This window comes from Hypanus sabinus, chromosome 10, assembly GCF_030144855.1.
Source record: "Hypanus sabinus isolate sHypSab1 chromosome 10, sHypSab1.hap1, whole genome shotgun sequence".
NCBI lineage: Eukaryota > Metazoa > Chordata > Chondrichthyes > Myliobatiformes > Dasyatidae > Hypanus > Hypanus sabinus.
Window position 1 is genome coordinate 118,998,061 of NC_082715.1, and position 27,379 is coordinate 119,025,439.

Genomic DNA, 27,379 nt, shown 5'->3' on the forward strand with positions numbered 1-27,379 from the left:
CCTGTGCTGTACTGTTCTACTTCTATATTCTATTAGGTTCAATACTGGCCTTTTTCTGGTTTCTATATGATTCAAAAAGCTCTTCCAGGTGTATTTTAAAAAGTCTATCCCATCCACACCTCCAAGAGGACCACAACCTTGTTGTAGGATTTGGAGTTTTTCATGCCTCAATGACCCAAAAAGTTCTGTTGGCTGGAGTCAGGGCTTTGTGCTTTGGATTTTGGTCGGGTCACGCATGCCAAACAGGTCCAAGGGTAGAGGCCAGACTAACAGTGATCCACTGGTCCTCCAGGTTTGACGGTTCAACTCAGGGCTAAAAACCCAATTGTTACCAAAACAGCAATGAAGAATCCCTCTATAAAGACGTAGATGGGGGACCTTCATTGCTGCGCTAAACATCAGTGGCGTAACAGGCAGTAAGTAATCCCATCCACAATCTTTCACAATTGAGGAGATCATAGTTAATATTAGGAAATTGAAATTCCTTGTTAGTATGGTCTTATTATGGGGCAAATGTCCATTGTGGCTTATCATGGTGATGTTAATAAACACCAGATTAAAGCAAATGGTAATGGTCCTCAAAGTGATGAACTACATGTGGTCAAAAGTGAGGATAATATATGAGGGGAAGAAGAGTTACAGTTGATGTTCGCATGTTTCTGCTGCTCTACCAACTCGAGTCACTGGCTGTAGAGGCAGAGGGACATTTCCCACCTACACACAGATCAGCTATGAACATATCGGGTGGAAGGGCAGAAGATAGGGTCTGCAAGTCTCCTCCTGCTAATGCTCTTTTGTTTTGTTCTGTACATGAGAAGTTACAAAGGGGAACAGTGAAATGGAGAAGACTTTCAAATAAATATTTTCTTCCTTACAGGTGACATGGCATACCAGATTGGTCAGATTGGTGGGGAACTATTACAAGTCAGGAAATTAATATTATTAAAAATAACATAGTATATGAATCAGTAGAATTAATGACTCTAGAATCTGGTATGGTTCAATTAGGATTTATGGCAAATAAATCCTCTAGAAATGATGGTTTACCCCTTAGAGTTCAAAATGTGCTGGCTACTGAGATAATGGCTGTGAACTTCCAGAATATCAAGTAACAGCAGAGAGGAAACATAGTGAATGCTGGGGTAGTTAACCTGTTATCAGTTATTTAAATGGGATTGTACATAGGGTTAGAGTGAATAAGTAAATCTTGCTTAGGCCTAAGAGGTTTTGATGAGGTCTCATCTAGACAGCTGTATGCTGTTTTGAACTTTGAAGTCAGTTCACTATTGTCACCAGACTCTTTGGGATGAGCAGATCTTCCCATAATGATCGTGATTCAGAAGAATGAGAGATGGCCTAATTAAACCATACCAGATTCTAGAGTCATGGTCATAAAATCAGAGAGAGATTGAACATGTAAACAAGACCTTTGACCCACTGAGGCCATGCCAACCATCAAACACTTATTTATAGAAATCCTTTCATATTTTCCAGTCCCATCAATTCTCTGCATGTTCTACACACGAAATTCAAGATTGATTAATGTCATTTCCAGTAAGTAAAGGAGAACAAAATAATTGTTATTCCAGACTTGGTGCAGCACAATAAAAACAAAATAAGATAAATAAAACAATAATTTAAAAAACACTAAATATAAATACATAAGTTTCATTTACAAAAATCTAAAAAAGATGGTGGACTTGCACTTCCTAATTTAAGACTATTATTGGGCTGTTAATATTCGACAATTATGTTTTTGGCTATATTGGTTCGAAAAGAGCCAAAAACCAGCTTGGATTGATTTGGAATTAAAAGCTATCAAACAATTTAATTTAACCTCTTTATTAAGAGCTCCATTACCTTTACAACTCTCTAACATTCCAAATTTAAATCTCTATCCTGTTATTAAACAGTCCTTACAGATTTGGTTTCAGTTTCGCAATTTTTTAAATTTTAAACAATTTAAATGGTCTAGCTCTCTATATCAAATTTTTTTATTTAAACCTTCAATAACTGATCCCATTTTTCTATTATGGAGAAATAACTGGATCTGTTTTATTGCAGATTCATTTTGTGATGGTCAATTGATGACTTTTGAAGAGTTAATTAGTAAATATTCTCTTTCTCATACATACTTTTTGCAATATTTTCAGGTTAGATATTTTTTACAAAAATACTTATCTAAGTTTCCATATAAGCAAGAATCTGATTTGTTGGATACTATTTTGAATGAGTCCTTTAGTAAGAGGTTCTATTGGTAGAATTTATAATTTATTTTTACTACGAAAAGATAACCTCTCACTAAAGATTAAACAAGATTGGGAGAGAGAACTTAATATGACCTTTGTTAATGAAGATTGGTTGCGAGTTCTGAAAATGGTCAATTCTTCTTTGATATGTGCCAATCACTGTTTAATTCAATTTAAAATTGTTCACCGTTATTACTTAACAAAGGAGAGACTATCTAAAATATTTCCTAACATAGACAATTACTGCGATAGGTGTAAAACTGAAGTAGCCACTTTGTCTCATATGTTCTGGTCATGTCCTTCATTAAAATCTTTTTGGAAATCTTTATTTTCTACAATTTCCAAAGCTATGAAAATTAATTTACATCCTAATACAGTGAGTGTTCTATTTGGAATAGTTCTGCATCATATTCAGGGTATTTCTTCTTCAGACCAACATGTAATTGAATTAGTTACATTATTGGCAAGAAGGGCTATTTTATTAAAATGGAAAGATACCTCTGTCCCTACCTTAATTCAATGGTTTTCTCAAGTAATGTTATGTCTTAGTTTGGAAAAAAATCTGAAATAGAACTTTTGATCCTCGATTTGATTTTGAGAGAAGATGGGGCTCTTTTGCCAAATATCACCATTTAATTTGAACTATTTTATATGGTTTCCTTCCAATTTTATTTTATATAAACATGAATTGGTGGTTGATGATTCTTTTTTAGTATATGGATGATGGTAAGTCGTATTGCTCCAGGAGTTGATTCCTAATGTTTTTTTCTGTTTCTTTCTCTTGTAGTTAGTGGGGTTTCTTTTTCTTTAGTAAGTTGGGGTTCTCTTTTTTTCTTTAAAATTTTATAAAAATATAATTTTTTTCACTATCATATATTATCCTTTTATGACAAGTTTTTTCTTCAGCTTTATTAATTGTAAATACATCAACTTGTTGAAATTTTGTATCATTTTATAGCTGTAGAACATTATGTATCAATAAAAAGATTCTAAAAATGAAAAAAAAGGAAATCCTATCTTATTTTCCACAGTCCCATCAATTCATTGCATATTCTACTCATGAGAGTCGAGATTGATTAATGTAATTTCCAGTACTTAAGTGTAAAGGAGAACAAAATAACTGTTATTCCAGACTCGATGCAGCACAATAGAAACACAACAAGATAAATAAAACCATAATTAAAAAAACACTAAATATAAATACATAAGATAGCTTATATACATAACTTGATTGTATGTATATAAAGTGATGGTAGGTAAATAAGTATCTGTATCTAAGGAGATTCTGACAGGAAATGATAAAGTACTGGTGGTGGGGATGAAGGGGTAGGTTAGTGGGTGGAAGTGTTGATCAGCCTTACAGCCTGGGGAAAGTAACTGCTTTTGAGTCTGTAGGTCCTAGCATGGATGCTATGTAGCCTCCTCCCTGATGGGGTTGGGACAAACAGTCCATCAGCAGGGTGAGTGGGATCATTCATGATATTGCTGGCCTTTTTCCAGTAATTTTCTATGTATATGTTCCTGATGGCGGATAGGCTGGTGCCAGTGATGAGTTGGACATTCATGATTACCTGTTGCAGAGCCTCCCTGTCTGATGCAGTGCAGTTTCTGTACCATGTTAGTGATGCAGCATGTTAGGATACTCTCCACTGTGCATTTATAGAAGGTCCTGAGTATTGGTGTGCATGGTCCATTAATAGCTACATCATGTGCTCCAGTTTCCTCCCACAGTTGAAAGACCTATGTACTAGAGACAGTCTAAAGGGTCGATTGATTGGTTATTGTAAATTGTCCTGTGATTCAATTAGAGTTAATCGGGTTTGTCAGGTGTTGCTGGAGCAGCGCAGCTCGAAGGGCAGGAAAGGCCAATCTGCGCTGTATCACTAAATAAAAATTCTGAGCTTGCTTGACCAGTTGGATGTTGACCCTGGAGAACAGATGAAGGACTCACCTGGCCTCAGATGAAGAGGTTTTGAGGGTCCTGGCACTGTTCTGTGCAGTGGAATCTGCACTTCTATAACCACTTGTTTCAATGCTGCTGTAAATTGGATGAAAAAGCCACAAAAACAATTAGTGTCCAGAGATTACGAACCACGCCCATCTCCCAAGCAAGCAGTGCAAGTAAGAAAGCTAGTCTGACCTCATCATACAAAGTAATACAAGGAGCAGCCTGAGATGCTTTAGGTGCATTTCCCCAGGGATGAGAGTACAAGGAGACAGTCCACCACTGGAGACACAAGAGAATGTAGATGATGGAATCTTGATCAACAAGTAATCTGCTGCAGGAACTCAGCGGGTTGAGCAGCATCTGTGGGGGTTAAAGGAATTATCAGTGTTTTGGCATGATGCAGGGTTTCAACATAGTAACTGCTGAAACCCTGCATCAGGTCACCAGTCTACCAGTGATAAGCTAAGACTTGGTTGCAAGAGGGGCAGAACCAACAACTCAGTGGTCCGGGATTCCATTGCTTTATAGAAGATATAACAAGAGGGATTGAAGGGAGATGGGTGACATTACTAGTCAGGGAAGATGTCACAGCAAAGCTCAGATCATCTACTAAGGCTATATGGTGGAACTGAGGAATAAGAAAGGGCTGTCCACATTAATGGGATTATATTACAGAGAACCCAATAGTCAGTTGGAATTAGAGAATAAAATTTGTAGAGAGATAGCAGACTGTTGCAAGAAACATAAGGCAGTTTTAGTAAGTGATTTTAACTTTCCACATATTGACTGGGATTCCCATACTGTAAAAGGGCTGGATGGGTTAGAGTTTATTAAGTATGTTCAGGAAAGTCTCCATAATTAATACATACAAGTCCCAACTAGAGAGGGTGTGATACTAGATCTCCCATTAAGGACTAAGACAAGGAAGGTGACAAAAGTTTGTGTCTAGTGATCATGATGCCATTAGTTTCAGATAATTACGGTGAAGGATAGGTCTGGGCCTGGGGTTCAGATTCTATATTGGAGAAAGGCTAATTTTGAAGGGTATCAGAAATGATCTGACAAGTGTGGATAGGGACAGCTTGACTTCTGGCAAAGGTGTACTTGGTAAGTGGTAGGCCTTCAAAAGTGAAATTATGAGAGTACAGGGTATGTATGTTCCTAACAGAATAAAAAGAAAAGGTACTAGGTTTCGGGAACCTAGATTTTTGAGAGATATTGAGGCCTTGGTTGAGAAGAACAAGGAGGTTCATTGCTGGTAGAGCTGGAAGGAACAAATGATGTAATTGAGCAATATACGATATGCAAGAGAACACTTCAGAAGGAAATCAAGAGGTTAAAAATAGCCATGAGCTTTTATAACAGACAAGGTGAAGGACAATTCCGAGGGCTTCTACAAATATATGAAGAATAGCAAGGGACAAAATTGTTCCTCTTGAAGATCAGAGTGGTCATCTGTGCATGGAGCCAAAAAAGACTGGGGAGATATTTTGCATCTGTATTTATTTGGATGACAGAGACTGTTGAAGTAAGGCAAAACAGCAGTGAAGTCATGGATGGACCATATACAGAATACAGAAGAAGATCTGTTTGTTGTCTTAAGGCAAATTACATAGAAACGTAGAAAACCTACAGCACAATACAGGCCCTTCAGCCCACAAAGTTGTGCTGAACAATCCCTACCTTAGAAATTACCAGGCTTACTCATATCCCTCTATTATCCTAAGCTGCATGTACCTATCCAAAAGTCTCTTAAAAGACCCTATCGTATCCGCCTTCACCACTGTGGCCGGCAGCCCATTCCACACACTCACCACTCTGAGCATAAAAAACTTACCCCTGACATCTCCCCTGTTCCTACTCCCTAGCACCTTAAACCTGTGTCCTCTTGTGGCAACCATTTCAGCCACGGGAAAAAGCCTCTGACTATCCACATGATCAATGCCTCTCATCATCTTATACACCCCTATCAGGTCACCTCTCATCCTCCGTCGCTCCAAGGAGAAAAGGTTGAGTTGACTCAACCCGTTTTCATAAGGTATGTTCCCCAATCCAGGTAACATCCTTGTAAATCTCTCTGCACCCTTTCTGTGGTTTCCACATCCTTCGTGTAGTGAGGTGACCAGAACTGAGCACAGTACTCCAAGTGGGGTCTGACCAGGGTCCTATATAGCTGCAATATTACCTCTCGGCTCCTAAATTCAATCCCACAATTGATGAAGGCCAATGTACTGTACGCCTTCTTAACCACAGAGTCAACCTGCGCAGCTGCTTTGTCCTATGGACTCGGACCCCAAGATCCCTCTGATCCTCCACACTGCCAATAATCTTACCATTAATACTATATTCTGCCATCATATTTGACCTACCAAAATGAACCACTTCACACTTATCTGGGTTGACCTCCATTTCCCACTTTTCAGCCCAGTTTTTCATCCTATCAATGTCCTGCTGTAACCTCTGACAGCCCTCCACACTATCCACAACACCCCCAAACTTTGTGTCATCAGCAAACTTACTAACCAATCCCTCCACTTATCATCCAGGTCATTCATTAAAATCACGAAGAGTAAGGGTCCCAGAACAGATCCCTGAAGTACACCACTGATAACTGACCTCCATGCAGAATATGACCCATCTATAACCACGCTTTGCCTTCTGTGGGCAAGCCAGTTCTGGATCCACAAAGCAATGTCCCCTTGGATCCCATGTCTCCTTACTTTCTCAATAAGCCTTGCATGGGGTACCTTATCAAATGCCTTGCTGAAATCCATATACACTACATCTACTGCTCTTCCTTCATCAATGTGTTTAGACACATCCTTAAAAAATTCGATCAGGCTCGTAAGGCACAACCTACCCTTGACAAAGCCATGCTGACTATTCGTAATCATATAATACCTCTCCAAATGTTCATAAATCCTGCCTCTCAAATCTTCTCCATCAACTTACCAAACACTGAAGTAAGACTCACTGGTCTATAATTTACTGGGCTATCTCTACTCCCTTTCTTGAATAAAGGAACAACATCCGCAACCTTCCAATCCTCCGGATCCTCTCTGGTCCCCATTAATGATGCAAAGATCATCACCAGAGGCTCAGCAATCTGCTCCCTCGCCTCCTACAATAGCCTGGGGTACATCTCATCCCATCCCAGCGACTTATCCAACTTGATGTTTTCCAAAAGCTCCATCACAACCTCTTTCTTAATATCTACATGCTCAAACTTTTCAGTCTGCTGCAAGTCATCACTACAATCACCAAGATCCTTTTCCATAGTGAATACTGAAGTATTCATTAAGTACTTCTGCTATTTCCTCTGGTTCTATACACACTTTCCCACTGCCACACCTCATAGGTCCTATTCTTTCAAGTCTTATTCTCTTGCTCTTTACATACTTGTAGAATGCCTTGGGGTTTTCCTTTATCCTGCCCACCAAGGCCTTCTCATGGCCCATTCTGACTCTCCTAATTTCTTTCTTAAGCTCCTTACTGTTAGCCTTATAGTCTTCTAGATCTCTAACATTACCTAGCTCTCTGACTGGATTTATTACGTCCTTTGTACACCACGGTTCCTGTACCCTACTATAACTTCCCTGTCTCATTGGAACGTACCTTTGCAGAACTCCACACAAATATCCCATGAACATTTGCCACATTTCTTCCGTACTTCTCCCTGAGAACATCTGTTCCCAACTTAAGCTTCCAATTTCCTGCCTGATAGCTTCATAATTCCCCTTACTCCAATTAAATGCTTATCTAACTTGTCTGTTCCTATCTCTCTCCAATGCTATTGTAAAGGAGATAGAATTATGATCACTATCTCCAAAATGCACTCCCACTGAGAGATCTGACACCTGACCAGGTTCATTTCCCAATACCAAATCAAGTACAGTCACTCCTCTTGTAGGCTTATCTACATATTGTGTCAAGAAACCTTCCTGAACACACCTAACAAACTCCACCCCATCTAAACCCCTTGTTCTAGGGAGACGCCAATCGATATTTGGGAAATTAATATCACCCATCACAACAACTCTGTTATTATTACACCTTTCCAGGATCTGTTTCCCTATCTGCTCCTCGATATCCCTGTTACTATTGGGCGGTCTATAAAAATCACCCAGTAAAGTTATTGACCCCTTCTTGTTCCTAACTTCCGCCCACCGAGACTCCATAGAAAATCCCTCCATGACGTCCACCTTTCTGCAGCCGTAATACTATCTCTGATCAACAGTGCCCCCACCTCTTTTGCTTCCCTCCCTGTCCTTTCTGAAACCTCTAAAACCTGGCACTTGAAGTAACCATTCCTGTCCATGAGCCATCCAAGTCTCTGTAATGGCCACCACATCATAGCTCCAAAAACGGATCCACGCTCTAAGCTCATCCGCTTTGTTCCCAATACCCCTTGTGTTAAAATAGACATATCTCAAACCATCAGTCGGAGCGCATCTCTTCTCTGTCACCTGCTTATCCTCCCTCTCACACTGTCTCCAAGCTTTTTTTATTTGTGAGGCAACTGCCTTTTCCCCAGTCTCTTCAGTTCAGTTCCCACTGCCTAACAATTCTAGATTAAACTCTCCACTGTAGCCTTAGCAAACCTCCCCTCCAGGATATTGGTCCCACGGGATTCAAGAGCAACCCGTCTTTTTGTACAGGTCACACCTGCCCCAAAAGAGGTCCATGCCCCCTGCTCCAATCCCTCAGACACATTTATCCTCCACCTCATTCTATTCCTATACTCACTGTCACATGGCACAGGCAGTGATCCTGAGATTACTACCTTTGTGGTCCTGCTTCTCAACTTCCTTCCTAACTCCATGCAGTCTTTTTTTAGGACCTCTTCCCTTTTCCTACCCACGTCATTGGTACCTATACCATGACCTCTGGCTGTTCTCCTTCCCACTGCAGGATATCATGGACATGATCTGAAACATCCCAGACCGTGGCACCTGGGAGACAAACAACCATCTGAATTTCTTTCCTGCGTCCACAGAATCGCCTGTCTGAACCCCTGACTATAGAGTCCCCTATCACTACTGCCTTCCTCTTCCTTTCCCTACCCTTCTGAGCCACAGAGGCAGACTCTGTGCCAGAGGCACGGCCACTGTTGCTTCCCCCAGGTAGGCAGTTCCCCCCAACAGTACTCAAACAGGAGTACTCATTGTCAAGGGGTACAGCCACAGGGGTATTCTCTAGTACCTGACTCTTCCCCTTCCCTCTCCTGACTGTCACCCACTTGTCTGTCTCCCACGGCCCTGGTGTGACCACCTGCCTATGACTCCTCCTTGTTCTCCCTGACCAGACGAAGGTCGTCGAGCTGCAACTTCAGTTCCCTAACACGGTCCCTTAGGAGCTGCAGCTCGACACACCAAGTGCAGATATGGCTGTCCGAGAGGCTGGGAGACTCCAGGACTTCCCACATCTGACACAGGGGACAGAAAACCGGCCTCACACACATACTACTTTCTTTCCGCAATTAGCACAGGTAAACCTACCTCGCCTCATCTAGCTACCACCTATGCCCGTTGAGTCAAAGCCCTATCACTGTGCTGCCCCTCACTCCGCTGCCCTCTCCAAATGCTGGCTGAATAGCCAGGGACTAACAAGGGTAGTCCCTTAGACCTTCTGGGAGGCTTTTACAGAAATTGAAGGGGCCCTAGTAGAGATATTTAAAAAATCCTTAGCTAGAGCTAGGAAGATAACTAATGTTGTTCTGTTATTTGAGAAAGGCTCCAAGAATAAACCAGGAAATTATAGGCTGCAGAACCTAATATCAGTAGTGTTTAAGTTATTGGAGGGTATTCTAAAGAATTGGATGTTTAAGTTTTCAGAAAGACAGGGACTGATTGGGGTAATCAACATGGCTTTATTTGTGGTATGACATATCTAACCGATCCTATAGAGCTTTTTAAGGAAAATACCAGGGAACTTGATGAAGGCAAAGCATTGTCTACATGGACTTTAGCATGGGACGTTGGTCAAGAAGGTTCAGTGGCTTGCCATTCAGGATGAGATAGTAAGCTGGATGAAAGATTGGCTTCACAGGAGAACCTAGGGTGTGGTAGTAGATGGCTGCCTCTCTGACTGGAGGCCAATGACTGGTGATGTGCCGCAGGGTTTGGTGCTGCGTCCATTGTTTTTTCATCATCTATATGAACTACCTGGATGGTAATTTAGTAAACTGGATCAGCAACTTTGTGGATGACTCCAAGATAGGGGATGTAGTTGACTGCAAGGAACACCATCTAAGCTTGCAGCAGGATCTGGACTAACTGGAAAAGTGGGCTGAAAAATTGCAGATCAAGATTATGTAGACAAATGTGAGGTATTGCACTTTGGGAGAACAAACCAGGGTAGAACTTACACTGTGAGCAGTAGAGTGCCAAGGAGTGCAGAAGTACAGAGGGTTCTGGGAATACAAATCCATGATTCTTTGAACATGGCATCACAGGTAGATACAGTTGTAAAGAGAGCACAGTAAAGTAGAGTTGTAAAGTAGTATGTGTGTGAGGGCACACTGGTTTTCATAAATTAAACTAATGAGTATGGTACAGTATCCCACTCTTTTTATTCCAGCATCTTCCCCTTTCCTTTCCAGTCCTGAAGAAGGGTCTTGGCCCTAACGGTCAACTGTTTATTCATTTCCATGGGTGCTGCCCGACTTGCTGGGTTCCTCCAGCATTTTGTGTGTGTTGCTATTGACTAGTAGAATTGGAATGTTATTTTGAAGTTGTATAAGTCATTCGCAAGGCCTAACATGGAGTACTGCTTCCAGTTCTGGTCACTTATCTACAGGAAAAATATTAGTATGATTGAAAGAGTGCAGAGAAAATTTACAAAGATGTTGCCAGGACTTGAGGACATGAGTTATAGGGAAAGGTTGAATAGGTTAGGACTTTATTCACTAGAGTGTAGGAGACTGAGAGAAGATTTGTTACAGGAATTCCAAATTATGAGGAGCATAGATAGGGTAAATACAAGAAGGATTTTTTCATGGAGATTAGCTGAATCTAGAACCAGAAGTTATAGGTTAAAGGTGAAAGATGAAATGCTTGAGGAGAACATGAGGGGAACTTCTTCATTCAGAGGGTGGTGAGAATGTGGATGTAGGTTCAATTTCAACACTTAAGAGAAATTTGAATTGGTATATGGAGGCCTATGCTATGGATGCAGGCCAATGGGACTAGATAGATTAAAGGTTTGACAGTCTAGATGGGCCAAAGGGCTTGTTTCTGTGCTGCAGTACTCTATGACTCTATGATTCTATATGTGATGGGGTTGAGAGGCACTTTTTCCAATACCTGTTCCAAATATGCATAATCACATCCATCCCATGTGTATTCCAGCCCTTTAGTTGTAGTTTAACTTGGTCAATTTTCATTGATATAGGAAATGGAAGGATGTGTAAAAAATCAGGTATAAAGTTTGTGTACAGGTTCTCATTGACTTTAGAGTTCATAGACAAAGTCAAAGTAAATTTATTATTAAATTTTGTATATGTCACCATGGGTTTCTGGAGCTCTGATTCAAGGTCACATTTCTTCACACTTTCAGGCACAATGGGATTCTTAAGGAACTGTGCCTAATTTTCTTTTTGAAATGTCGGTCCCTGATGGAGTCAAAAGAATGGCATGGTAACAGATATTTCCTACTAATGCTGCTCCGGTGATGTTTTTGCACACAACCGTTCCTGTTTAATCACACACTTCTACGTCCTGATGAGAGCCCACTGGATAGTTTTTGTTAGCCCACAGGAAAGGAAATAAACAAAACTAGCTATCTGAAGGGGGGCACTTGTGGCTCCATTAAAGCAATGGTGCACAGTCAATTGACTGCATTGGAGCCAGTGGACATTGGTGATTGGATCTTGGTAAAGCAGCCAACATAATCAAAGGGCTCTCCCACCCTGGACATTCTCTCTCCTCCCCCTACCATTGGGGAGAAGATACTAAAGCTTGAAGGCACATACTAGCAGGCTCAAGGACAATTTCTATACCACTGTTACAGTATTATACTACTGAATGGTACACTTGTGTGATAAAATGGCATTTTGACCTCAGAATCTCCCTTGTCATGGCCTTGCACCTTAATGTCTTCCTGCAATGCATTTTCTCTGTAACTGTAACATACTATTCTGCATTCTGTTATTGTTTTTTCCTTTATAGTACTTTAATACTGTATACTGATGTGATGAAATGATTTGTCTGGATGTCAAGCAAAACAAAGTTTCTCATTGTATCTCAATACATATGACAATAATAAACTAACAGCCAATTACCTCAGTTGCCTGGAATGATCCATTATGATAATTATTAAGCTATAATGTTAATTGCATTAACATGGCTTGGACTGCTGGTCGAATCTGTGGTTAGCATAATTGCTATTTGGCGATTGGTTTATTATTGTCACGTGCCAAAATACAGTCAAAAGCTTTTGTTTGCATGCCAGCTAAACAGATCACTCCATATATAAGTTCATTGAGGTAATACAAAAGGAACAGAAAACAGAAGACAAAATATAATGTTGCATTTAAAGATTAATACCTTATCCAATGAGGGGGGAGAAGATTCAATGCCTAGGGTGAGAGAGGACCCCTGTTAATGTTGGCTGCTTTGCTGAGGTAGAGGGAAGTGCAGACTGAGTCAGCGGAGAGAGGTCTTGTTTTTGTGATGGATTGGGGTATGTCGACAACTCTCTGCAGTTCCCTGTGCAATATTTTAAGCAGTGTGCAACCTCTAAATTCACAGACATGGGCATTTACAGACAGGTAATGAGAGTAGCATTCCAAAATTTGAGCTATTTACCTGTTGTACTCTCCCAGCTCTGTGTTGTGATAATTGCAGCATTGTACCAAGAGAGAAAGAATTGGGGACAATTGCAAAAAAAAAGTGAAGAAAGAGGCAATGCATACCCAAATGTAGACGTAAGTGATTGCAGATGCTGGAATTCGAAGCTACACAAAATGCATTGGAGGATCTCTGCAATGGGCAATCATCTATTTATACAGGTCATCTGCCCTCTTTGCAGTCAAGATGAAGGGTCTCAACTGGAACGTCAAGTGTCAATTTCCATCAATAGATGCTGTCGGATCCACTGAATTCCACCAGCACTTTCTTGAGTAACATCTACCCTAAGGTATTTACATATAGCTCCTCCATTCCACCTGAAATTCCTTCATATTTTGAACTCGTTCATTAAAATATTAAATAACACAACTTGCCCTGAAACTGGCAGGGATTACCTCTGTTTTCACTTGTGAGGCCAAGTTTTATTCTCTGAGCCTCTCTTGCATCCCTCCCCAGAGCCTTTAAAAGGCACAGACAGTAAAATTCTCATCTGTTTCCAAGTCTGTTCTGCATGAATGCCATTATCCTTTTCACACATCTAGGTAAATAACCAGATACACAGATGGATGCTTGAATAAATAGATAATGCTCCCACGCAGATGACCACTGGGAGTGTGTAAGTGGGAATGCAGCCTTCAGTAAATGCATAATTGCTCATCTAACTGAGGATTAGACTGACGTATAGTAAAAGCTGGTTATGTGAAATGGATATTAAGCAGAGAATTATACTGTATGTATTTCAAAAGTAGCTGACAGACCAATGATTAGAAACAGAATCAGAATGAAGTTTACCATCACTAACTTGTGTATTAAAATTTGTTATTTTGTGACAGCAGTACGGTGCAAGACTTAATTTGTCACAGGCACAAGGTCCTTGCTAGCTATTTCCAACCAGTGACCAAAGATCTGCTCCCTCAAGTGCACTGTGGATTCTAACCACCTGGAATCACAACGGACATGATTTTCACTGTCCAAGGAGAACAAAGGAAGGAAGGGACTGAGCAATGTGGTTCTTGTGTTAGAGGAATGGTGTGGCATGGCTAGTAGAGTCACTGCCTTAACAGGGCCAAGCACCTAAATTCAATCCTGACCTTGGGAGCTGACTGCGTCGAGTTAGTACATTCTCTCTGTGACCGTGTAGGTTAACATGCACATCCCTGAGACCAGCAGGTTAGTAGGTTAATGGACACTGTAAACAGCCCATATTATGTAGTTAAGTGGTGGGATCAAGGGCAGTTGATGAGAAGGTGGAGAGAACAACAAAAATGTGATTAAAATAGGTTTAGTATAAATGAGAGGTTGATGGTTGGTGTGGATGGTGGCCCAAAGAACCTGTTACATGCTGTATCATTTTATGATTTGATGATTGCTTCTTGAAATTTGTCTCCATTCTACACCTACTTTGTGACACAATATAAGTGAGAGTCTTCACTAACTCATCCACAACAGAATCAAGCCGGGAAGATGGCACCAGTGACCACTGGCAACATAGCTTACACAACTTTGAACTTCGAACAAGCTCCATTCTGTCATTGCCTCAGCACCTTTCACAATTTTTCTCAGCTAGAACAATGGATAATTGTTCAAATTATGCACAGGTTAAATACAAGCTATTCAACTTCCTTTGCCTCCTGTACACAGAGGACACTCATGTATGCACACACTTGGAGGCTGAACTTCACATTATCATGTGTAGTTCTGGTCTCCCAGCTATAAACTATAGGAAGGATGTCATTAAGCCTGGAAAGTGTGCAGAAAAGAATGACAAGGATGTTAACAGGACTTGGGGACTTGAGATGTAAGCAGAGGCTGGGCAGGCTGGGACTTTTTTCCCGGGAGCATAGGATGCTGTAGGGTGACCTTATAGAGGTTTGTAAAATCATGTCGGGCATGGATCAGCTGAATAATCACTGTCTTTCTCCCAGAGCAGGGAGGTTCAAAACTAGAAGGTATAGGATGAAGGTGAAAGATTTAAAGGGCATTAAGGGGCAAATTTTTCATGCAGAATGAATATATGGATCTATCTGCCACAGAAGGTAGCAGAGGCAAGTACAATTGTGATGTTTAAATGATATTTAGATAGGTTTATGGATAGGAAAGGTTTACAGGGATATAGAGCAAACAGAGGCAAATAGAACTAGCTCAACTGGGCAATTTGATTGGCATGGATGAGTTCGGCCAAAGGACCTCTTTCCATGCTGTATAATTCTACAACATTTCACTTCATTGACTGAAGCATTTGAGAGTGAGGGTTTTTATACATTGACAAACCAAGTCTCCTCTGCCATCCTGTTCTCAATGTACCATACAGCTCTCACCAATAAAGGAGAGCCTGGAAACATGGACTTTTACCAAGAGGCAACACTGATAACATTTATCGTTAGCTTCAGTGCACCGTCAATGGAAAGAATTGTTTGAAAATCACCATCACAAACTTAGTACAAGCCTATGCTCTGCATGGCAACAATGCCCTTGTAGGGTAAGGTAATCTGTGACAGACGACCCATATTGCTCATAATAGGAACTGTTCTACATAATTCACAAGCAGTATCACTGAGTTGTGTTCACTTTAAGAGACGGTGTCTGACGTTATGAAATCAGTGTAAGGCGACTGCTTTTAGTTTGTTCACAATGGAAGTAAAGGGCTGCAGCTTTTGTTAAGCATGTAAAATAACTCACATGTTCCATTCACAAAATCCTATGTTGGTGACCCTGACACTCTCGGACGATTCTAGAGTTACTCAACAACATGCTGATCAATGCAGTCACTTTGAAGCTGCCAGAGTTTTGAAAGCAGCACGCTACGCATGGTTCCACAGGCAGAAGCCCAGATTGTGCTGCGAGAAATCACCACGGACTATACTAAATTTTACTACATCGTGGCATTGCTAAGTAGTTCCACGGCAGCCAGAATAGAGAGTCTACTGGAAGACCCGTGAACACATGATAAATATATCATTCTAAAAACTCACCTATTACAGACTTCTGGACTGTCTGAGTCTCAGTGCACCAAACAGTTGCTCTCCTTGCCCACCTGGGGGATGCCAGGCCTTCAGAGCTAATGGAGCACATGCTATCCTTCTTGGGCAATCACCAAAGGACTTTGAATTATTACACTGTACCCCCAGTAAGTTCCCCATGATGACTCTGTCTAGTGCATGCACCACCACATGTGAATCACTCGCTTGCTGGGCGAATCCCCAAACCTCACCAAGCCCATATTTTCCACTACAGTTACAAAGCATGGGTTCATGCACCATACTTCCACAACTGGCTCACCGATCCATGCTTGTGCACGTAGACTGGGCTCAGAAAAGCTAACCAGCCCAAAGGCTGGCTTTGCAAAAATGGAAATGCTTGGCTTTGTACATAGGTTGAATAGCTCTCAGGCTTCACCACTCCATATGTCCCTAAGCTCAATGGTGGTTGCTGTCCATTACTGCCACCTTGACAAGGTCTCAAACCCTGATCATTAACCCTTCCCACATATTCAAGACTTTTCAGCACCTTCAGCTGGAAAGATAATTTTTTATAAGGTGGACTACTACCAGGTGCCTGTGTGCATTGAGACAGACAGACAGACAGACAGACATACCTTATTGATCCCAAGGGAAACTGGGTTTCGTTACAGTCGCACCAACCAAGAATAGTGTAGAATTATAGCAATATTATACCATAAATAATTGAATAATAATAAGTAAATTATACCAACTGGAAATAAGTCCAGGACCAGCCTATTGGCTCAGGGTGTCTGACACTCCGAGGGAGGAGTTGTAGAGTTTGATGGCCACAGGCAGGAATGACTTCCTAATACGCTCAGTGTTACATCTCGGTGGAATGAGTCTCTAGCTGAATGTACTCCTGTGCCTAACCAGTACATTATGGCGTGGATGGGAGACATTGTCCAAGATGGCATGCAACTTGGACAGCATCCTCTTTTCAGACACCACCGTCAGAGAGTCCAGTTCTACCCCAACAACATCACGGGCCTTACGAATGAGTTTGTTGATTCTGTTGGTGTCTGCTACCCCAGCACACAACAGCAAACATGATAGCACTGGCCACCACAGACTCGCTGACCACAGAAAATCCTCAGCATTGTCCAACAGATGTTAAAGGATCTCAGTCTCCTCAGGAAGTAGTGACGGCTTTGACCCTTCTTGTAGACAGCCTCAGCGTTCTTTGACCAGTCCAGTTTATAGTCAATTCATATCCCCAGGTACTTGTAATCCTCCACCATGTCCACACCGACTCCTTGGATGGAAACAGGGGTCACCTGTGCCTTAGCCCTCCTCAGGTCCACCACCAGCTCCTTAGTTTTTTTCACATTAAACTGCAGATGATTTTGCTCACACCATGTGACATGGAGGACGTTCCCAAACTGCTGTTATAACCCCAATTCACCCACTTGAGTTTAAGTGCATGCTGTTTGGGCTGACAAATGTGGCACAGACTTTTCAGCAACTAATGGACTCTGTGTTAAAAGACCTAGATTTTCTTTTTGTTTATCTGGATGACATACTCGTCACCAGCACATCAAAAACTGAACACTTATCACATCTCTGCACACTTTTCAAGCACTTAAGCCAACATTGGCTGATTATTAACCCAGTTAAATGCCAGTTTGAATTGTCTACTATTGACTTTCTTGGCCACTACATCTCCCTGCCACCCCTGCCATCAAATATCACTGCTACTATGGGCTTTCCACTGTCCCACACTGCCAAAGCACTGCAAGAGTCTTCATACATAGTATTCCAGTACAGATTTTAGATATGAATTTCTATCACAATTTTCTTCCGTGATCTGTTGAACTTACGCTCCCCTTATCTGATGCCCTTAAAGGCAGTCAATGCTTGAGTGGTCAGTGGACTTGACCAGAACATTTGGTTAAAGCTCTTTCGAACGTAACCCTACCGCGGCACCACTCCTCAATGCACCCCTAGCCATCACTACTGACAGCTCAGACTACGCTGTAGGTGCTGTGCACAAACAGTTGGTCGGAGGCATGTGGCAGCCTCATTCGTTGGCAGCTTTGCACCCAAGAGGAAGTGCAGCCCATTTGACCGCGAGCTTCTCTGTCTCTATCTGTCCGAATGCCACTTTTGTTTTCTCTTGCAGGGTTGGCATTTCACGGAATTTGTTGACCACAAACCCCTCGTGCATGTAATGACAAAGCTTCAGACCCTTGGCCTGTATGGCAGCAATGCCACCTGGACTACATTTCAGAATTTATGGTTGACTCATAGCACATTGATAGCAAAAATAATGCTGTGGCTGATTGCCTCTTGTGGCCTGCCATCGATGCGGTACACATCAAGGTTGTCTATGCTGGTATGGCAGTCGACCAAGTTGCAGACCCAGAAAGCCAGGCTTACAGGACAGCAGTCACAGGCCTCCGGTTGGCTGACGTCAAGTTCAGGGATGCAGGTGTTTCTCTCCTCTATGATATCTCAACTGGTTGCTCTCACCCCATCGTGTCTGCACATTGGAGGTGCACTCTTTTTAACTCCATTCACAGTCTCTGACATCCGGCCGGGAAGAGTTCACAGCAACTGGTTGTTTTAATTTTTTTGTGGCAAGGCCTTAGGAAGGATGTGCGAGACTAGAGTGAAACCTATGTCATGTGTGTGTGTGAGCAAAAACTAACCGTCCTGTTTCGGCACCCTTGGTCCCTGAGCAGTAGCTTGACCATGTCAATTTAGACCTGGATGGTCGATGGTTTCACGCACCTTCTTCCCATGGTGGACCTTACCACCAGGTAAGCATCAATGATGGCTGCTGATGTGGCTCGGGCATTCATCAACACCTGGGTTGCTCAGTCTGGCATCCATCTGATTATTTCTTTTGAGAGCAGTTCCCAGACCTCTGGGCTGTAATGGCCCAGAATCTCAGCATTAAGTTGCATCACACCACTGCGTAATACCCGCTGCCCAATGGTCTGTGCGAGCAGCTTCATTGTTCCTTGAAGGAAGCTCTGAGGGCCTCCCTGATGGATGAGTGTTGGCACGATTGACTTCCGAGAGTCCTGCTGAGACACAGAATGGCTCCAAAAGAGGACCAGCAATCCTCCACCACTGAGCTGGCTTACTCCTGACATCATGACTGCCTGGCTGGCATTTCAGCAGTCTGCCGCCCTTCTCAGTAAACTCAATTCTTTTACAGCTATTTCTATCTCATCATGGCATACAGCATTCTTGGGTTCCAATTGATCTACGTTCTACCTCGTTCTTTTTTGTCCACCATAATGTACATCAACATCCCTTAAACCCTCTTACAATGCCCCATTCCATGTTTTGGAACGGGGTGAAAAGACTTTGATTGTAGATAAAAAGGGTAAACCTACAAACATGAGAAAATCTGCAGATGCTGGAAATCCAAGCAACACACACAAAATGCTGGAGGAACTCAGCAGGCCAGACAGCATCAATGGAAACGAGTAAACAGTTGGCGTGTTGGGCTGAGATCCTTCATCTAGTAAATCTAAATGTATTTCTGTAGATCGCCTTAAACCAGCCTACCTAAACTTGGATGGTTCCACTACCATAACCCTGCATTACGACATGACCATGTGTGTGTCAGCACACCCCTGGATGAGCCAGGGGTACCTGTTGTAACTCCAATCAAGGCACATTGGACCCAAGCCAGGCATCTCGTACCAGTTCCAGACAGACTCACAATGCTGGTTTCAGTGAATTCTTGGGGGGTGGGCTGTCTAGGTTTAGGCAAAAAGTGAACATATTGTTCATACTAGAAACTGTTCTGCATAATTATGTATGGCATAACAATACTTTCAAGTAAAGGGCTGCAGCTTTCATTAAACACATAAAACAACACTTGCACATTTTATTCAAAAACATCCTACATCCTTGTGTACAGATGGACAATTTACAAAGCACATCTCCAGATCACTACAAACTTAACAGCAATATTGTCTCCATATTATACACTGTTAACAGGATAAGTCAGCCAACAGCAATATTTTCTCCCAGGCCAACATCCCTACCATTAAGGCCCTATTAGTGCTCAGACAGCTACAAAACAGATACCACATCAAGTTCTATCATTGTAAAGGATTACTGGATAGACAATGAAGATGATTCTAGATATCACAAAGCAGTCTTGAAAAAATATAATGGTCCTGGTGACATGGGTATTGCTGTCCCATGAAAACTCAAAATGAAGAAGGACCATTCAGGAGGCAATTGACAACCTCAGGTCCAGTTATCAATATTGCACAGAAGCCCAGTGTAAGAAGCAAATTGTGCTTGCCACCTGTTAAATTACCCATCCTGTGGGGCAGCCTTTGCCTCAAAAGTGGCAGAAGCTATTGATTCCACACTGACCTTATGATATACCTCAGAATCAACAGAATTATGGAAGATCATCATTATTCCCAAGGGATTGCCTAAAAAGGAAAAAAAAAATCTGGAATGCAAAAAAGGCATCAGCCACCTAAAACATACAAGAATGTAAATCTACTAGTACTTAGCAATAGCTGTACTACATTTCATTCTGAAGTCATTAGCAAAATGCCCACACGATGGCAGTTCAAGCACATCCACTCAGCCTCAGCACAACTATATACAAGGAGAAATATGTATGCATAGAGAAACTTTATTAACGACAGCATCCCAAAGCAATCTACAGCCAACAGAGTACTTTAAGGAAGGGTCACTGATGGAAATAAGCAGAAAAAAATCTGGAAGCATACATAACGATTGGATAACAAGGATTGGTCAGCACTGAAGACTGAGTTCTGTGTAAAATTCTGTGGATTAGGATTCAAAAATGTGTGTCACCCACCACAGCACAGCTGAGAACTTGCAGTATTTTAAAAGTAGATGCAGGAAAGCAGAAATAAAAGCAGGGAATGCTGAAAACACTCAACAGGGCAGGCAGCATCTGTGGAGGGGGATATGGAGCTGATGTTTTGGATAATGATTCTTGGAATTACCTGATTGATCCTAATGTACTTTAGACCTATATAAAATTGTTTGGTTCTTCTTGCAAAGTTAGATTGGTCTATTACTGGCACATGTATTGAGGAACAGTGAACAATTTTAATTTGCATGCCATCCATACAAGACAAATTACACAAGAGGCTGCAGTTGCTGGAATCTGGAGCAACACACAAGATGCTGGAGGAACTCAATGTTCAGGCAGCATCAATGAAGGGAAATGTACAGTCAAAGTTTCAGGTTGAGACCCTTTATCTGGATTGAGAGATAGAGATGAGATGCCCAGTAAAAATGAGAAGGAAAGGGAGGGAGCAAAAGCTGGCAAGCAATAGGTGGACACAGATGAGGAAGGGTGATAAGCAGATGGTGGATGGGACAGTGTAAGTAATGACAGAAGCTGGGAGGTGATGGGTATAGACAACAAAGGGCTGGAGATGACGAAATCTGACAGGAAAGTAAGATGCAACATGGAAGCTGGTGAGGGAGTTAAGCAGGGAATATGGCAACAACACTTCTTCATGTCTGGATACATGCAAAGTTATTGTGTTGTTGGTGGTAGAGAGGAGAGCTGCTGTGGCTTTCTCATCTTGTGGAAGAGCTCTACCCTAACTATTTCAGAATGTCAATGGGAACTCTCTGCAATTTATCAATGAATGGGTGCAAATGGTGAGCTACAACAGATTATTCATTAGGGAGAAAAAAATGATATGTCACTGGGAACTGAAGGTAAACATACTCTTATCTGCCATGGCATCTGCACATAATCACAGAAATGCTCCAGTAATATCAGCAAGGAACAGGAACACTTATTTTTCAGAAATCAGGAACCATCACAACATTCTTTGTCTCATAAGTACTTCACTTGCAGAGAGGCAGTGGTGCCTCTCCCCTCTACATTAAAAGATTCATATTCCTAGCCAGCCTCTCATCCAAATGTTGACAGGGCTTGGACTACTCCAAGAGACAGCTGCACATTGAGTATTTCACTTACACCAGCAATATTAATCTCTGGAGACTTATTTGAGAATGATGTAAATACAAATACATATTTCCCTAGAAAGGAGTTGAGGACATTTGGTACGTCACCAAAGATACTTCCACATTTCTATAGATGTACAGAGGAGAGCATTAACATTGGTTGCATTAAGTCAAGTCAAGTCAAGTCACTTTTTATTGTCTTTTCAACCATAACTGCTGGTACAGTACATAGTAAAAACGAGACAATGTTTTTCAAGACCATGGTGCTACATGAACAATACAAAAACTACACTGAACTACGTAAACCAACACAAATGCTACACTAGACTACAGACCAACCCAGGACTGCATAAAGTACACAGAACAGTGCAGGCATTACAATAAATAATAAACAAGGCAATAGGCACAGCAGAGGGCAGTAGGTTGGTAGTCCGATGGTTTGGGGGAAAATCTGTTACATAACTAATCAGCTGAATGGCAGTGTCTGGGATTCTGTCCGTTTCTGTACTCCCGCTGAGTATTTCGTTGCACAGATGTTGTCAATTTAACGTCCATTTGAGAGCAGAATTAGCGTCCAGTGTTGAATTTCAAGTGCAGAGGAACCCACGAGGCTGCAGAGAGCTGTAGACTCAGCCAGCTTCATGACATGTACAGCCATTCCCACCATTAAGGTCATCTTCAAGAGGAGGTACCTCAAGAAAGTGGCAACCATCACTAAGGACTTTCACCTTGCACAACATCCTCTCTTCTTACTGCCATCAGGGGAAGGTACAGGATCCTCAAGACCCATGCTTAATGGTTCATAAAAGCTTCTTCCCCTCCACCATCATATTTCTGAATTGTTTATAAACTGATGAACACTGCCTTGTTGTCCTTTTTGGACATTACCTATTTATTTTTGTGATTTATAGTTATTTTACATCTTTGCAGTGTACTACTGCAGCAAAACAACAAATTTCATGTCACATAAGTCAGTAATCATAAATTTCGTTCTGATTCTGAAAATTCGATTTTTGTATTCATTAATTTAGTATGCGTATATATCACCCCGAATATTCACTGTATCTTCTTCACAGCTCACACTACTACACAACTTTATCAGTAAACTTAGATATACATGATCCATTCATCCAAACCACTGATAGAGAGAGAAGTAGAACAGTATAGCACAGGATCAGCAGAAGCCGGAGCATTGATACCTGCAGCACCCAAATGGTCACCACCTCCCAATATAAAATTCTTTTATTCCCTCTTTGCTGTGCACTAGCCCAAGCCTCAACTAGTGCAGGAATGTTACACTCCAAACCATGTTCAAACTTTAATTATCTCTTTATCTGTTCTACTACTCTATCTGGCCGGTGGCACAGTGGCCAGACTTCGGAAGTGAAGGCTCCCAAGTTCGAACCCAGACGGCCCCTCCCGGCCATGCTTTCCATCCGTGCCAGGTCGAGCGTCGAGCTAGCCACTCGGTCTCGTAAAAAAAACAAAGGTTGAGTTAGGAACGTTCATACCATGACCCGGTTAATCCAAAAGGAGACAAATCCTGACACCACGCGCCAGACAAGAATGGCTGACTGTCTGGTGTGACAAGCTATGAATTAATATTCTACTACTTAGATACTCAACAAAGATGTTTTAAGGCAATTACCCTTTTATAAATATATCTTGATTTTGTCTACCTCAGTGGCTATGTGCTAAGTGTTTTCTTATTACATGTTCAGTAAAAATTTCAGCATTTTCTCCATGAGAGATATTGGGCTAATTGACCTGTTGTTTCCAGTTTTCTCTCTCCCTTCTGTTTCAAATAGTGATATTACTTTTGACACCTTACCATCTACATGAAAATTTCCATAATATCTAGCATGTTAGAAAATGGCAATTAATGCATCCATTACTTAACAACTCTAGGACGTACATTAACAGTTCTTGGGGATTTCTAATTTTTCAGTCTAATTAATTTTTCCAGCATTTTTTAAGAAGTTATAATAATTACCTTTAATTCCTTTTATTCATTGGATTCTTGGTTCCCTAGCAGTTTTCGAGTGTTTCCTGTGTCCTGCTCTATGAAGAAGGAGCCAAGCCATTTCTGTGTTCCCTATAATAAATTCTGCTTCTGACTAATGGATCTACACTTATCCTAGCTATTTTTTCTAATTTTATATATGTATTTGCAGAGACTGTTACAGATGGTTTTTATGTTCATGCAAGGTAAACTCTACATTGTTATCTCTTATTCATCTTTTAATTAATCATCTGGTATTTTTTCCCCTGAATAAAATGTTTCCAATTGTTACTTGCTCCTTTCTCTAGAAACTTTATCTGATTCCTCATTGGATCTAATGTGTACTATCTTAACTTCTTTTTCTAGCCATAGTTGGGCTGTCTTTTTTGCTGTTGTGCTCTGATGCTAGAAGAAAATGTATAACTGTAAATCTTTAATTATTAATTATTAGCTTTCCAGAATAATGGTTTTCAATGATGTTTTCCAATTCATCATAGTTTGTACCTTTGTATTTTAATTTGAAGAGATTAACACTCTAGTTCTGGACTAACTGCTTTCCACCTTAATGAAGAATTCGATCATATCATATTCACTCTTCCCTGAAGACTATTAATCAACTCCTTTGCATTGCATAGTACCTCATACAAGATAACCTGTTAGCTCCTCAGAATAATAGTTTACAAAATCTTCCTGTATACACACCAGGAATTCATCTCCTATTGTATTATTGTTAATTTGGTTTGACCAGTCTGTACACAATTACCGTCTATCGTCTTCTGCCGTGTTCAATTGCTGTGGCTGCTATGATTTATTGTCCTTTTTTAATTTATTTTTTATGATTGCAAGACCCTGATGGACATTAAGACCTTAATGCACTGCAGGTCTACTCCATCAGTGAGTTGCTTGTTGGCAGAGGAACTGAAGGAGCTGGATGATGTGGTTTGTACTGCTGCTTGCATCAAAGAGGCATTGGAGGTGTCGGTGCATAAAGGAGGTGTGCAGTCAAACAGCAAGTAATCATTTTAGTCACTTTTCTTGTGATCGCAAGACCCTAATGGGCATTGTTAATGTGGAATGCTGCAAGTCCGATTCACTGGTTGACAGCCGTCTAGAAGAGAGACTTCAGAATCGGTATGCTCCACGGGAGACGTAGCATTCAAGCTGGAGTTGGTGCTGCCCCTCAGTGTTCACTCAGCAGAAGACAAGGCCATATCATTTTCGACTACAGATTCCTTCAACGTTCATTGGCTCAGGATTTTGGATTTTTTTTGTGTGACTGTATTTTACTGATATCTTATATGTGCTTTGTACTGTTGGTACTATGTGTGGCCCCTTGGCTCCAGATTAATGCTGTTTCAATTGACTGTATTCATGGGTATTCATCTATGATTGAATGACAATTAATCTTGAACTATGAACTATGATCCCATGATTACTGGATGTGATGGTGTTGAACGCTGAGTTGTAATCAATAAACAGCAGCCTGATGTAAGTATTTCTATTGTCCAGATGATCCAAGGCTGAGTGGAGAGCCAGTGATGTTGCATCCACTGTAGAGGGGGTTGGGATTTAAGGCCTCAATCGTACATGCAGACCAGCTCGTCTTCCATGCTTCCATTTTCATAAAGGGGAACTGCACTTGTGACCTAAGTGTGCAGTCTGGTTTCTGATGATTTTGAGTATCTTCAAAGATATTAACACAATGCGCTTACTGAAGTCCAGTAAGATTGCAATGGGATTGTGATGCACTGGATAGATTCCTGGATTCACTGAGGACATTATCCTCAGTAGAGAGACGAATCAGAACACTCATTCAGAAAACTTAGAGGTGATCTCATTGGAATAAACAAACTTCTTACAGGATTTGACAAGGCATGTGCAGGCATAATGTTTCCATTGGGATGTTTAGAACAAACAACTCAGACTTGAACAAAAGAATTGGCCATTGTAGGATAGAAATGAGGGTGCAGCGAATCTTCATCTACCCAAGAGGGCTATGGAGGCTAAGTGACTGAGTATGTTTAAGACAGAGATCAAATGATTTTTGGAAATTAGGGGAATCAAAGGAAATGAGTTAGATGGCAGAAAGTGACCATTTGAGTTGAAAGGTTAGCCATGAACTTATCAGAGTAGGCATGCTAGCAAATGGCTATCTCCTTCTTCTGTCTGCTATCTACTTATCCAAGTCCCTTAGAATTGTTCATCCATCTTTTGCAACTGAGCTCAAATAAAAATTATAGGCAGGTTTCAGAGGTGCTCTCTATTGGTACATGAAAAAGGATAAATGAAGAAGCAAACCAGGAAGGAAATCTTTTACGATGATCGTCTCACACAGAATTTAAATGACCATACTCTTTGTGTGAAACGAGCCAGATCTTTAGAAAGGCAGGGATTCTCAAAGATAGTACTTTATCCTATAGGGCATTATCTGTTTATGAACCAAGTAACTGATTAGATAATGAAGAGTCTTTGATTTGAGTTGTTAACTCCATTTCTCTCTCAACAGATGCTGTCTGGCATGGTGTCTGGTTCAAGGCTAACGCTTATATTCCTAAGAATGGACACTCTGAACTCATTGTGTTTGACTCCTCATTCATGGATTATAAGAGACAAACTGCATAGAAACAGGACTTTCAGCCCATCATATGTATGCTAACCATTCTATTAATTTATACTAAACCCATTTACCAGGACCAGATCTGTAGCCTTCTCTGCCTTGGTGATTCAAGTGCTCGTTGGATGTTTCTTAAATGTTGTGGGAATATCTGCTTCCCACAGCCTCCACAGGCAGTGTATTCTACATTCTGACCATCCTGTGTGTAATATTTTCCCCTCAGATCCTACCTCTCATCTTAAACTTAGGCCCTCTAGTCTTAGGAGCACCTCCCACCAGGGAAAAAACCCTATCTATTTCACATGTACTTCTTCACAATTCTGTTCATCGCTATCAGAACTCCCTTCAGCTTCCTCTGCTCCATCCTTTCCAATCATTCTTCAGTCCCAGCAATATCCTGCCTAAGCCACCAAATTTGGTTTGACTCCCCCCCCCCCCACCCAAACTAAGGGGAATGGAAATATACCTTCATAATTATATATACAGAGGTCCTCCACAGTTTATGAACAACTTATAGCTTCTACCTGTATTTGGGTGACGACTGGAGTGAATTTACTGGTCTGCAGGCACCTTCTGTTGTGTGGAAACTTGGACTGCAACCACAGTTTTGAGTTATAAACTATCATGACTTGAGAAGTATCTTAATATGTGCTTTCAGGAGCCTTAAGTAAGTTAAGGGATGACTGAAGTCCCAATGAAAGACAGCAACACTAATTCATCTCTTATGAAGTTCAACAGTGACAGTGTTGTAACTGGTATTGGATTCTTGATATTTGAA

At 41.3% G+C, this 27,379-nt stretch overlaps 1 protein-coding gene across 3 annotated transcripts in view; it reads right to left on the reverse strand.

Moving 5' to 3' along the window:
- Positions 1 to 27,379, reverse strand: part of kif6 (kinesin family member 6) — a 553,299-nt gene that overhangs the window by 8,911 nt on the left and 517,009 nt on the right. For 2 of the 3 annotated variants that reach the window (XM_059982794.1, XM_059982792.1), the window contains one exon: positions 4,201 to 4,287. In XM_059982794.1, the coding sequence (XP_059838777.1) occupies positions 4,201 to 4,287 (87 nt within the window). The remainder of the gene's footprint in view (positions 1 to 4,200; positions 4,288 to 27,379) is intronic. The other variant, XM_059982793.1, reaches the window with a different exon arrangement.